Raw genomic sequence first — 12,197 nt, 5'->3', positions numbered from 1 at the left:
GAGGTCTTCTAAATTACAATTATCTGTACTCCACTTTTATGAACTCTCCCCTATGCAAGTATGGCCTTTATTCACAGGGTAAAAGCAGCTAAGTGTTTTTTATTACTCTACTGAGCACTCCAAAGAAAGCAAGATTATACTATCAGCAACAGTTTCACTGCATGTGGCTTTAACAGTGAAATTACGAACATTTGAGGAGGGCTACTAACCTTTACAGTTGATATCAAAGTTTATTTCTCCTTTGACCATGGTATCCAACAGCTGTTTAACTTCTTCAGCATTTCCATTTCTAGCATCATGGAGAAGCTGCTGTTCTGCTTCAGTACTCATCTCTAATAAAGATACGAAAGAACGAATTCTGCAATCTCTTATGCTGCTATAAATTACGGCTTAACATTACGTCACTTTTATCCGTTGTTTAATACTAACACTGGCATGAGAAAGCTAATTATTTCCTCTGTGGAACACAAGTAATGTGCAAGCTCTTTTCAACAATCCAGCACTTCATCGTGCCACTAAGAGGCATTAAAATTCCTTATACAAAGCAGTTAAATAACAAAATATCCATGCTTTCTTGTTTCTCAGTTTTCTAGGTTCTAAATGTGGCTTGGGAGTTTGGAATGTATGCCACAAATGAGGCAAGCTTTCCTACAAGCATAACTAGTAAGCACCTACTTTTTCCTCATCAGGTTTCCACCTTTACCCCTAAAGGTTAGGTTTCCAGAGGCAAGGAGTTAAAAAAATAGTAATTATGCATGCCTATTAGCCCAAGTATTTCTTCAGAATTAATTGAGACTTATTTTGGCTGCCAGCCCCAGGGAACAGAATCTGTTTTCACATGGATGAATTTGCATGGAGGTCCCAGATACCCATCAGTGACTGTTACTATCAGTGCTGAACTCAGATACCTGTTCCCCTGCTCCTGCCTTGACTTAAAGGGGAGTCAAGACAAACAACTTTGTAGATTTGACCTTATCTTTAAGAAACACAATAGTATAATATAAAGAAGTAACAACTGTAAAACATCACTAGGTAATGCTCATCTTACCATTGCTCTTGAACTAAAAAAAAAAAATAAAAATCAGTATTTACATCTGTCAAGAAGGGAGAAAACAAATCCTGTTACCATAGCTATTTTTACAGCTCTTTATTGGACAGGGAGCCTTAGATCTTTGGGCAAGTGACACTGCTACTTACCGTGTCTCTTGCAGAATACAATTATTAGGCGATATCTTAACCAATCTTTTTCCACACTGACAGAATCACAATCTGAAGTTGTTTTGCTGCTTTTTAAATGTTATTACAACAACTAGATCCAGACGCAACACAGCTCACCACAGGCAAAAAAAAAAATTAATGTCCTATTTAAATACACTGCTTCTTGACACCTCTTAAAAGCAATTTTAAAAGCAGCCTCAAAAGATTGTGCTGCAATACACAATTTATTGCTGCTAAAAGCAACAGTAAAAGAAGAGGTTGTCCAAATTTAGTGTCTCCAGTTTAGCATCTTCCCATGACACACTAAGTCTACCAGATCGTGCAGAATCTAGGCTACTAGTCAGATTGTTGCAGAGATCATTACTGGCCTCCCATAGTTAGCTCTCCTATACCAGCAGAAGTTTGATTGGTCTCACAAACTGTTTACACCCTGCTGCATTGGTCAGGCAGCTTGACCACACCACACACACTCATAGCTGAAACATGCAGGGAGCCCTTTGACTACTGCAAGATGAAAAGCCACTCAGCAAGAAAAGAGACAGTGAGAACACTGGGTAAGCAACAAAAAGCCTGTAACAGTGACAGATCTTGTAACATTCAAGACAGAGACAGAATCTAGAACAGGACAGACTGCCAAAGAGCTAACAATAGAAAAGAGTTTTCCCCTAGCTTTCGCTCAATCAGCAAAGGGAAAGAGCAAATCTGTTTTCCAAGAATTTGACAGGGAGACTAAGCAAGCCCTTTCTATCATGTTTCAGAAGAATAGACTGGATCAGTCCTTGCAATCTATCACAGACGTGGGATACAAATGCCTTCTCCAGCAGTGGTTATAGACAATACTCCTGCTTGTGCCAACTTTTCAGTTTTACTACCAAAAAAACCCCCGAACAACAAACCACCAGTACTAGTCCTCCTTCTAGTAATCCTTCAAGCCCTGAAGCTACCTTCTACTTTAACAGGAGTCTATCCACTTGTCCAAGGCAACACAGCACAGTTTGTTGTTACTGGGGCAGACCAAAATCACGTATGTTAATATATTATCAGTCTGTAATACTTTCTCTGAGGCTGAGTGATATTGTTTCAGGGGCAGACAGAGAATGCAAGCACTGAGAATCATACAGCTAAGAGGATAGTTAGAGCTCATTTTGCTGGTCTGCCCATCAGCAATGGGGGTGGGGTGTGTATGGGAGCAAAACTCATCTTTTGTTTTCACCCCCTCCCACACACTATTTCTTTAGCAATCTCTCAAATGTCTCAGATGAAGCATGCTCCTATCATTACCCTGTATCATTTGTCAACATCCCACATACACAGCAGGTATGAATAGCAATGCACTTTCAACATATTAAGAACCTGCAGTTTCCATCTGATATTGATGAGAAGGAAAAAAAGGCTGCTTGGGAAGGGAACCAAGAAGCTGATCCAAATGCACAACTCTTGTATGCAGCAAGCGCAGCTACACACATAAGCAGAATCTTAAATAGCTTAAAATACACAGAAAGCTGAATCACTGTGTAAAACTATTTGCATGATTTTTCTCCCCCCAAATAGCCATCAGGTTAAAACCACCAATTTGTTTACACTCTTACAACAAATATTAGCAGTAGAGTGATATGCATAGTAACATGGCTAAGGAAGGTCTGTCCGCCTCACTGGTTTAGTCTCAAAGACTTTGCTGTTTAGGCCAACCTTCCCATTTCAAATACACTTTGTAAGCTTGAAGCATGCAATGATGCGGAAGAATGGCTGGCTATTACTCAGTTAGAAGGATCACTCACATGAAAACGTTCCTACAATCCATGCTGGAAAGTGAAACTGCATGCAGTAACTCATCAGACAAGTGATACAGAACCTGAAGTTTTCGCTAACAAGCTAAATAGAGTGTCTAAATGAAGCTGGCAGCAAAAGGGCTCTTAACAGGACTTAGCATAATCTTGAAAATACAGTTTCAAGCAACAGGATTTGCTCTATAATGGAGTTGAGCAACCATCAGCAGAAGTCTGAGTGGCAAGTTTAGAGTATGGAAAGAAAATGACACACAGGCACTCAAAAGCTATGTGCTTACAACTCAACTGTACTTCCCACACACGTATTCCCCTGCAGGCAAGTTTATTTAATCACATGATGCACCACCAAAAGAGCTCCAAAATCCTCACCCACTAGTTTTGAGGTAGCGAGCCAGACCATCAGCACTGAGGGAGAAACTTAATAGTTTAGTTTGGATTTATTAGGCATAAGATACTAATAGCAGGTTAATCTATATGAATTGCGCTGCCCATATGCAAAAGCTACTAGTCACTTAAGAGAGCTGACATGTTCAGTCAGTGGTGTTGCCGCCATTACCTTACTCCTTTAATCAGCTAATATAAGTTAAACTGCCTTTCACAGTCCATCTTTACGCCTTCTGTTATTGAAAAGCTTGTATGGTAGTCTCTACAGTCACTGATATACCCTGAGAAAACACCACAAAACCAGTATTTAGTGTCTCCTATACAGCTGAGATGTGACTGCAAGGCACTTCCACTGAACTCATTAGGACTACTGGAGCAGTACTTGGCTGCTAATTGAATCTTATCCTTTAAGAAGGTATAAAAAATAGCATTGACATGCTCTGCTTTTATCTTCTTCTATGAGATCTATGCCAGAGTGATCTCATGCTATTACAGCATTTGTCTGCACGCAGAGGTTGTTTCCAACACAGAGTAGAGCTCTCAGGTTAGTAATCTGCCTGCATGCCTGCTGAAGGGAGTTTTGCAGAATGCTTAATCACAGAAGGCCACCTAACAACTGATCTACAAACTACCAACCTTACTCAACCACTAGGAGAGAGTCCAAGCCAAAAAAGGTGCTTTTCTTTCAAAGCAGTTTACAAAGACCTAAAGCACCATCCCCCACCACAGGGCAGCACAATTGATAAGACCCAATTGCTTTTGCTTTGGGTTCTTCTGCTGAGGCCTCCTGCCACGTACACATCCCAGAATAACAAGAATACACACTAAGCAGAAGGTGGCTAGTTTTCACTCTGCCGCAGCTTGACAAGTGGCAATGCCAGTATTTCATGTTAAGGTTCTGAGTCAGCAGCCACTGGTTGCATAGGAAGCTTTCTATTTGTGACAAATAGTAAGACTGGTAAAAAGCACAGCACTGGCTAGTATTTCAAGAGATCTCCTTCCAGCAATGAAGACTAGATTCCTGTAGAAAAGGGTGATACTCGCTCAGGAAGACTTCTTACACGTCCCAGCATGCACACGCTATGATGTGATGCTTTTAAAGGAGGAGGACAAAATGCACTAAAACCACACAAACAGACAGAACCTGTCTACAAACCCACACAACACACTGCACTGACAGGAGCTGTTCCAAGAAGAAAGAGTTGCAGTACTAGAAGCATGAGTGATGTTATCTAAAAGCAGTTATTTCAAACTTCCAAGTAAAGGATTCTAGAAGTTGAACTTGCTTCTGTAACAGTCTCATGGTACCTCATGTGCAAGAACCACCTTGTCTAAAAATCAAGTTACTGCCTGCTCAGTAGCAATTAACACAGATGCAACAACACAGTATCAATTCAATACCATTGCCAAGGCAATAGGTAAACTAATCCTCATTCTTAGGCATCTCCTGGCTGTTTGTGCTGCACATAGTTTCTAGTTCTGTTACATCAAAGACTTTCAGCCCAAGAGCTCTGAATAAGCTTACCACAGCTAGTGTGAGATCCCACCGGATCAGCAGGCAAGCACAGTGCCAAGCACCGAAGAACTTCAGCAGAGCCGCTGGAGTTCTCCACGCGCTGGAATCGGGCAGTTCGTTTCCGTACCGGTAATTAAAACACTTTTTTGAGGCGACAGGCCCGCGTGTCACGGCAACGGCACTTCTTGCCTACGGGAAAGGTGCGCTCAGACCGCCGCACCGGCCCCCGGCCGCGGCTACGGGGCTGCTGCAGGGAGAGGGAGGAAGAGGAGGAGGAGGAGGAGGAGGAGGATGGGGGGGGGGGGAAGGCCCACCCGCGCCCCACAGCGGGCCCCCACACCGCTTCCCAAAGGCCAGGGCTCCCCCGTGCCCGGCTACCGAGGCTGCCTCCGCTTCGGCTCCTCAGCCCCGGCCTCCGGGCCGCTCCCCCGCACGGCTGGCCGCCTCACGCTGACCGGCTCCGAGCGGGAGAGGCAGCGACAGCCGCACCACACCCCCGGACACGCTCCTGGCAGCTCCGGGGCCGAGACGACGCCTGAGGCTGCCAGCGAACCGGGGTCCCGCGGGGCGGGCGGCCCGGTGGGAGCAGGCACCCCCCTCACGCACCGCCGGCCCCGCAGGCCTCTCCGGCCCGGCCGCCCTGCCGCGCCCCTCGCAGCCAGCTCCGGCCGAACTTGGCGCCCTCTCCCGCCCCGCAGGCACTGGCGGGCAGCGCCGGCCCGGGAGCAGCCCGGGGAGATGGGGCAGCCAAAGGCGTAACACGGGCAGCAACAAAACAAACGCCGCGGCGGGAGGACGCGTCACCTGCCGTTCCCCAGTCCCCGCTGCGCGCCGCGGAAGAGTTACGCGGGCTGGGCTGGGCTGACCCGCCGCCAGTCTCGCCGCGCCGCGCCTCACCGCTCCTGCCGCCGCCCGCCCCGCTGTGCCGTACGCACCGGCCCCGCACGTGACCGCCGGCGGCGCCCCGGCAGCGCGGGCCGCTCCCCCCCCGCCGCGCGGGGCGGGCGAAGCTCCGCCCCCCTCGCCACGGCCCCACCCCCCGCCTCGACCACCCCGGCAGGGCCGGGCGGCGGGGCCGTTCCCTGTGCGCGGGGCAGGTCCCGGGGGTTCGGGGGTCCCTGGAGCTGCCGCGGGTCTTGCGCCCGCCCCTTCTCTGAGAGGAGCGAGCCCACACCGGGCGCCGGCGGCCGCTCTTCCCAGGGAGGGACAGCGATGCCTGCGAGCCCGGGGCTGCCTGGCCGGCCGCTCTGCGCTCGCTTGGGTTCGCCTGGTGGGTCGCGGCGCCGGCTCCCCCCGCCCTCAGGGCGCCCCGGCCTGCGCCGCTGCGGAGGGGAGCCGCGGGGCGGAACGGAGAGGCGGCGGGAGCGCGGGCCGGCCGCCACGGGGGCGTAGCGGCCTCGGGAGAGGGCTGTGAGGGTGCGGGGACGGTGTGTCCCCAGAGGGGACAAAGGGCCTTCCCGGGAATCCCTTCAGTCTCATACACAAACGTGATGCGAGTAAAAGGGAATTGTGAATACGTTACCCTCCTGAGAACAGCGTGGCCAAGAGTAACCTAAAAAGTGAGAGGAACTGGGTACTGCTGAGGACAAAAAGCAAAGTATTCCCTTCCTTCAAGGCCCTTTGGCCCACCGCTCCTTCCCAGCTGTTTGCCCTGCCCTTATTTATTCTCTGCTACACGTTTGCTTGGAGCCAATAGCCAGCACCTTGTTTGTCTGCCTTTAGCATCTGAGAGGGGTTTCACATCCTGAAAGCTCCCACAGTGCCTCTGAAATCCTGCAGGAATTTATTAGGGAAGCTTTGTGGTGTTGAGGCACAACCAAGTCTGTCCCATATGCGGGAAGGCTGAAAAGGCAGGGCGGGAGCTTGAGGTGCTATGAGAAGCTATCTCGAAAGATGAGGATGAAACTTCTGTTCCAACAGTGGCCAAGTTTAAACCTGAGCAATTCTTGTGAAACGCTTGAGACATAAATAACGAGGCACGCTTCATTTTTCTGTATTGTCTATAACTACATATATTTTTGATGTTTTAAGAATGAATTACAGAAAGAAGAAAAGGAACGCTTCAACACCTGCAGAGATAACACAAATTTATCGTGTTTGGACTTCTGCTTTTCATTACTAAAACAAACTTCTAAACTTCAGTTAAGAGATCTAATTCCAGGGATGCTTCAGCAGTAAGTATCTGCCAGCTGAGAGGCTGCTGTGAAGGGTTGCATTGGCTTTTTTTCCTTAGGAGCAGGTCTTCAAGTTGCTGTCCTGACTTTCAGAGGACTAGCTGTTTCATTGCCACATTCATCTTCCCTTATGCTCCTGGCCACTGCTATCAGTCTGTCTAAGCTTCTTTCCCTTTATTTCTTCCTCTGGCTTCTGGCTTTGAGCAATCTTTCACAATGCATAACTGCTTTTAACAGCCTCACAATAAAATCAAGCATCCCTCCCTTTTCCTATTTTGTATTGTATTTTACATACACAAATACTATATGAAAATATTTATATTATTTCCTCATATTTATTATAATCTTTGTAATAAAATGTAAGTATCAGCATCTCCCTACTCTGCAACCTGTTGCAATGCAGCACAGAGCTTTATCCTGCAGCCAGTCAGTTACCCTGTAGCGCCCTGTTCTGCACCGGGGAGTAAGGGCAACACATTGGGAGGGATGGTGCAGGGTTTTTTCTCTGAATCTCATTAAGGAACACTTGACAACAAATGATGTAATAAAATTTCTCCTCTAAAAAGACAAAATGGAGATGACTAATACAGATAGCAAGTAAATCTTACACCCCTTCAGATTCCTGCAGCATTGGACTGACTCTGGGTGGACTTATCCCACAGCACACTGCACAGGCCCCATCCATAGAGGGAAGCTCCTCCTTGGTCATTCAAGCTTTTTAAATATTCTTACATGAAAACAGCTATTCACAAAGGATGTTCACATGAGAACTTCTTGCTGCACTTCTAGATAAAGGCAAGGTCACGCAGGTGGTGTAACCGCCTGCACCAAGTGGGAGCTGCCAGCAGGCTCCTCTGAGAAGACGCTGGTGGAGTATGTCTGTCCTGCAGCCAAGGAATTTGTGTGTCACACCACAGGCCTGATGGCAGCACAGCACAGACCTGGACTTGCTCGAGTTCACTGTACTGTGGATCACTGACTCCTGGATGTACAGTGGTCTGGTTAGGATCACTATACTCCACCTGCTTCCAGCATCTTCAGCGTGCCTGTTTTTCACCCATATTTGGCCTCCTTGCACATCCCAGAATAATAACCCAGTGTGTTTTGAAGTGTGGAAATAAAAAAAAACCACCATAGTGTTGCTGATATCAAGGGTTCTTTCTGTTTTGAGCGTATCTTTTATCCTTCTTTTTCATGTCTTTCCTGTTTCAGATAACCTGCTGAAATTAGTGATGAAGCAAGCGTGAAACACTTCCATGTTAGAGATGAATGCACTGGTAAACAGCCTCGTAGAGAATGCACTGAACTGTTCTATGATTTTCACAGTATAGTATATTTTACACCCTCTAGCATTCTGGGATGGGGCAATGGGGCAATATGACTGCTGGATTTGAAGCTGTAAGGCCATAGCGCTTCCTGAGGAGAAACTTAGTTAGGGAGGGGACTTCTGCTGGGTGTAGCACATAGTCAACTAATTGAATTCATGGCTGCAGGCAACCAAACCCTATGACTAGAAGTATTTCACCTGGAAATTTTGAAATAATGCCACTCTTCATTGCCATTACTTGAAAAAAAATAATCACGTTATTGTGGTTGATGTCATCATTAGCAACTATACAGGCCAAGATGCTGACCTTTTCTCATTTTGAAGTACCATTCGCAGCTGAGAGAAGACAAGTAGCACCTCCCTACACCCCTTTCTGCCTCTGCACAGTTCACTTAGGTTGCTGGTGATTTATCCAGGGCTGAACTAAGGAAGAACTTTTGGAAAACATTTCAGACTTGGAGACAGACAAGAATTACTGGGCATTGATGTTGTTATCCCCCATGAAACGTTACAATTTTATTTATGATACAACTCTTTATTGTGCTGACACTTTGTTTTCTTCCTCTTCAGACTAGAGCATACTGGTCAAATTTGAGATATACAACTTAGCAAGGGAGTATATACAGGGAAATGGCAATTGGAAGTAATAAATGATACATGACAGGTTGCATGTGTTTTCATGCAGTAAAATGTTTAATGACTGAGTGTTCATTAACTGACCAATGGTCATGGGACAGAAGCTCAGTATTCGTTCCTTAGTAGCTTGCATGCAGCCCTGGTGCACTTCTTGGGAAAGTTGCTCCTCAGCTCTGTCTGGAAAGCAGTGCAAGCACAGGCTCTTATCATATTTCCATACTGATTTTTCTTACTAGACTGGCAAAAGAAAGGCACAGGAGAATTAACTAATGTGCGCTGGCACTTTCAGGCATGATTCCTCTGGATCTTCTCCCTGGATTACCAAAAGCAACTTCCAGCGAGTAATGAAAGCAAATTTTCATGTTGTTCTGAACTACCGGCACTAGGAATTTTTACAGATCTGAGTCTATTGCTGATATTTATTTTATGCTTTGCAAGAAATAACCATGTAATGTGGTTAATTTGTAGATCACAGAATCATGGAATGGTTTGGGTTGGAAGGGAGCTTAAAGATCATCTAGTTCAAACCCCCCTGCCATGGGCAGGGACAACTTCCACTATACCAGGTGGCTCAAAGGCCCATCCAGCCTGGCCTTGAACACTTCCAGGGATGGAGCATCCACAGCTTCTCTGAGGAACCTGTTCCTGTGTCTCACCACCCTCATAGTAAAGAATTTCTTCATAATATCTAACCTAAAGCTACTCTTTCTCAGCTCAAAACCACTATCCCTTGTCCTATCACTACGTGCCCCTGTAAAGAGTCCCTCTCCAGCTTTCTTGCAGGCCCCCTTTAGGCACTGGAAGGCTGCTGTAAGGTCTTCCTGGAGCCTTCTCTTCTCCAGCCTGAACAACCCCAACTCTCTCAGCCTGTCTTCATAAGAGAGGTGCTGTAACCTTCTGATCATCTTTGTGGCCCTCCTCTGGACTCACTCCATGCTGCAACAGGTCCATGTCCTTATGTTGGGGGCCCCAGAGCTGGATGCAGCACTGCAGGCAGGGTGTCATGAGAGTGGAGCAGAGGGGGAGAATCACCTCCCTTGACCTGCTGGCCACGCTTCTTTTGACGCAGCCCAGGATTCGGTTGGCTTTTGGGGCTGTGAATGCACATTGTTGGGCCGTGTCAAGCTTCTCATCCACTAACATTCCCAAGTCTTTCTCCTCAGGGCTGTTGTCATCTATTCTCTGCCTAGCCTGTATTTGTGCTTCAAATTGCGTGATGGTGTGAGCCAGATTAACTAAGATTAGGAAGGCTTTTTGCTCCTCAAAGCAGCACTGAAGCAAGCTCAGGCAGTTTCTGGAGGTATCCTGTAGCAGAAAAGAAAAGAAAAAAAACCAACAACCAAACCACATACTAGAGAAGACTTCATTTTAACATGCCCTTTTTATCTGAATATAGGTATGGCAGGAGAAAATGTAAGAATTCACTGATCCTTTTCTGCCAGGAGGCTCCTAAAACCTGCTAGCAGTTACTACTTTGTAGAAAAGCTTTTGGATTTTTCTAGCTCTATAGAAGACAACTGTACACTGCTATAGCCAGCACAAAACTGAGTTGTGGCTAAAAGAAATGTTCTTAACCAAGGTATGAGTCACCTGTACATATACTTCTCCTTAGCCTTACCAGCCATGTAGTCTTAGACCAAGATTTAGGCTTGGTTAATCACTTTTTTGTTCTTGTGATTCAATCCGTTTGATTTGGTTTTAGTTCCAAAATGATAAATTAGCTGCATGTGGAGAGTTTTTAACTATGAACTTTATAGCTAATTTATGTCAGTTTAGATTGCAATCTAGCAAAACACATCACTGTGAAACTGAAACCAGCTGAAGTACTTCATGTTTAAATGTATATATGCTCCTTATTGGATGACCCAGATTGAGATTTACATTGGATGTAGAGTAGAATGGGAACATTAGAGAAAATTGTTGCCGAGTTACTATAGGAAAATGCTCTCATTGAGCTATTAATTAAGATAAAGTTACAGTATGAGCAGAGCATCAGTAGAAGAAAAACCTACTCAAAACCGAGGGCATTAATAGGTAATACATGACATGACATTGTCCTTATTTGGTCTTAATCTTCCTCTTTTTGTAAAAGAGAAGTAGCAAATTGCTACTTGAACTGTTGTATGCAAAATCAAGCAGGGTTATTGACATTTTATTCCAATGCTTTAGGTTTTCTGTATTTCTTAGTTCTTTATTTTTCACTTATTTGTGACTCAATACTGATATATCTTTCTGTGTTTACATACTGTGCCTCTATCAGAGTCAACAGTCAAAATCTCATCAACTCTAGTGAAGTTAAGATTTCATGATGTATGCCTTACATGTGATTCTTAGTCACAGATCAGAATTCTTCACTCATATCAGCTGTGGTGTTTTATTCCTAATCAACATTTAATTTGTGCTGTCAAACTCTATGCTGTCTTCCTAATATAATTTATGTAACACTTTGTTATGCAAATCTAGATTTTTCTAAGGCTCGGATCATTAAGTTTTAAAAAAACCCCAACACTGGTGGAGATAGAATAATTTGCAACAAATAAAGCCCATATGAGCTGAAGTTATATACACAGGGAGAAGGAGCCTCTTCAGCAAGTTCCTTTTTCTTTAAAGTAAGATAAAAATGTGGCTATTTACCTCCTCCCTCTGGACAGACTTGGTAGTAGAATGTAAACAGTATTCAAATAAATGAAAGAGCATTTTTTATTTTTTTTTTCCTTCAAAACTGCGGATAGCTTTTACATGCATTGCATTTAAATAATATTCTTGTTTATGCTTTCTGTGTAAATACCGCTTCCTTAACTATGTGAATATTAGCTGTATCTGGTTTAAGCTTTTTGTGCTCTAGGATTAGATTCTGGTCCCAGAAAGGCATCAGTAATTACCCAGTGTATTATCTTGCCCTGAAAAGACAGAAAAAACAATTCACATTCCCCATAGTAACTGGGACCACTTAATGACCTTGAGGGTCTTCTTTTGATTAATTGATTTGATTTGAGCTTTAAAAGTTTTCATTTGCTATCTATAGTTCACAAAGACAGGTGGGCCAAAGGTTAGATTTAGTAACTGTCAAAGGTTAGTTTTAGTAACCATTTTAAATATCAAAGTTCATGTACTGCTGTGCAGAGTATCAGTTTGGGAGATGCTCACCATAAAGA

General features: G+C 45.0%; 1 protein-coding gene across 4 annotated transcripts in view; it reads right to left on the bottom strand.

Annotated features, from left to right (window-relative positions):
- Window positions 1-5,859, bottom strand: part of OSBPL1A (oxysterol binding protein like 1A) — a 78,467-nt gene extending 72,608 nt beyond the window's left edge. The window contains exons 1-3 of one of the 4 annotated variants that reach the window (XM_056333583.1): window positions 5,710-5,859; window positions 4,915-5,094; window positions 210-332 (exon numbers count right to left, since the gene is read on the bottom strand). In XM_056333583.1, the coding sequence (XP_056189558.1) occupies window positions 210-330 (121 nt within the window). In that variant the 5' untranslated portion in view covers window positions 331-332; window positions 4,915-5,094; window positions 5,710-5,859. Of the gene's footprint in view, window positions 1-209; window positions 333-4,914; window positions 5,104-5,709 lie in introns of those variants that run through there. The other 3 variants (XM_056333586.1, XM_056333585.1, XM_056333584.1) reach the window with 3 other exon arrangements.
- Between the last annotated feature and the right edge of the window lie 6,338 nt (window positions 5,860-12,197).

Source organism: Falco biarmicus, chromosome 3 (assembly GCF_023638135.1).
Source record: "Falco biarmicus isolate bFalBia1 chromosome 3, bFalBia1.pri, whole genome shotgun sequence".
In the NCBI taxonomy this organism is placed as follows: Eukaryota; Metazoa; Chordata; class Aves; order Falconiformes; family Falconidae; genus Falco; species Falco biarmicus.
This window is presented reverse-complemented; position numbering and strand designations above follow the sequence as displayed.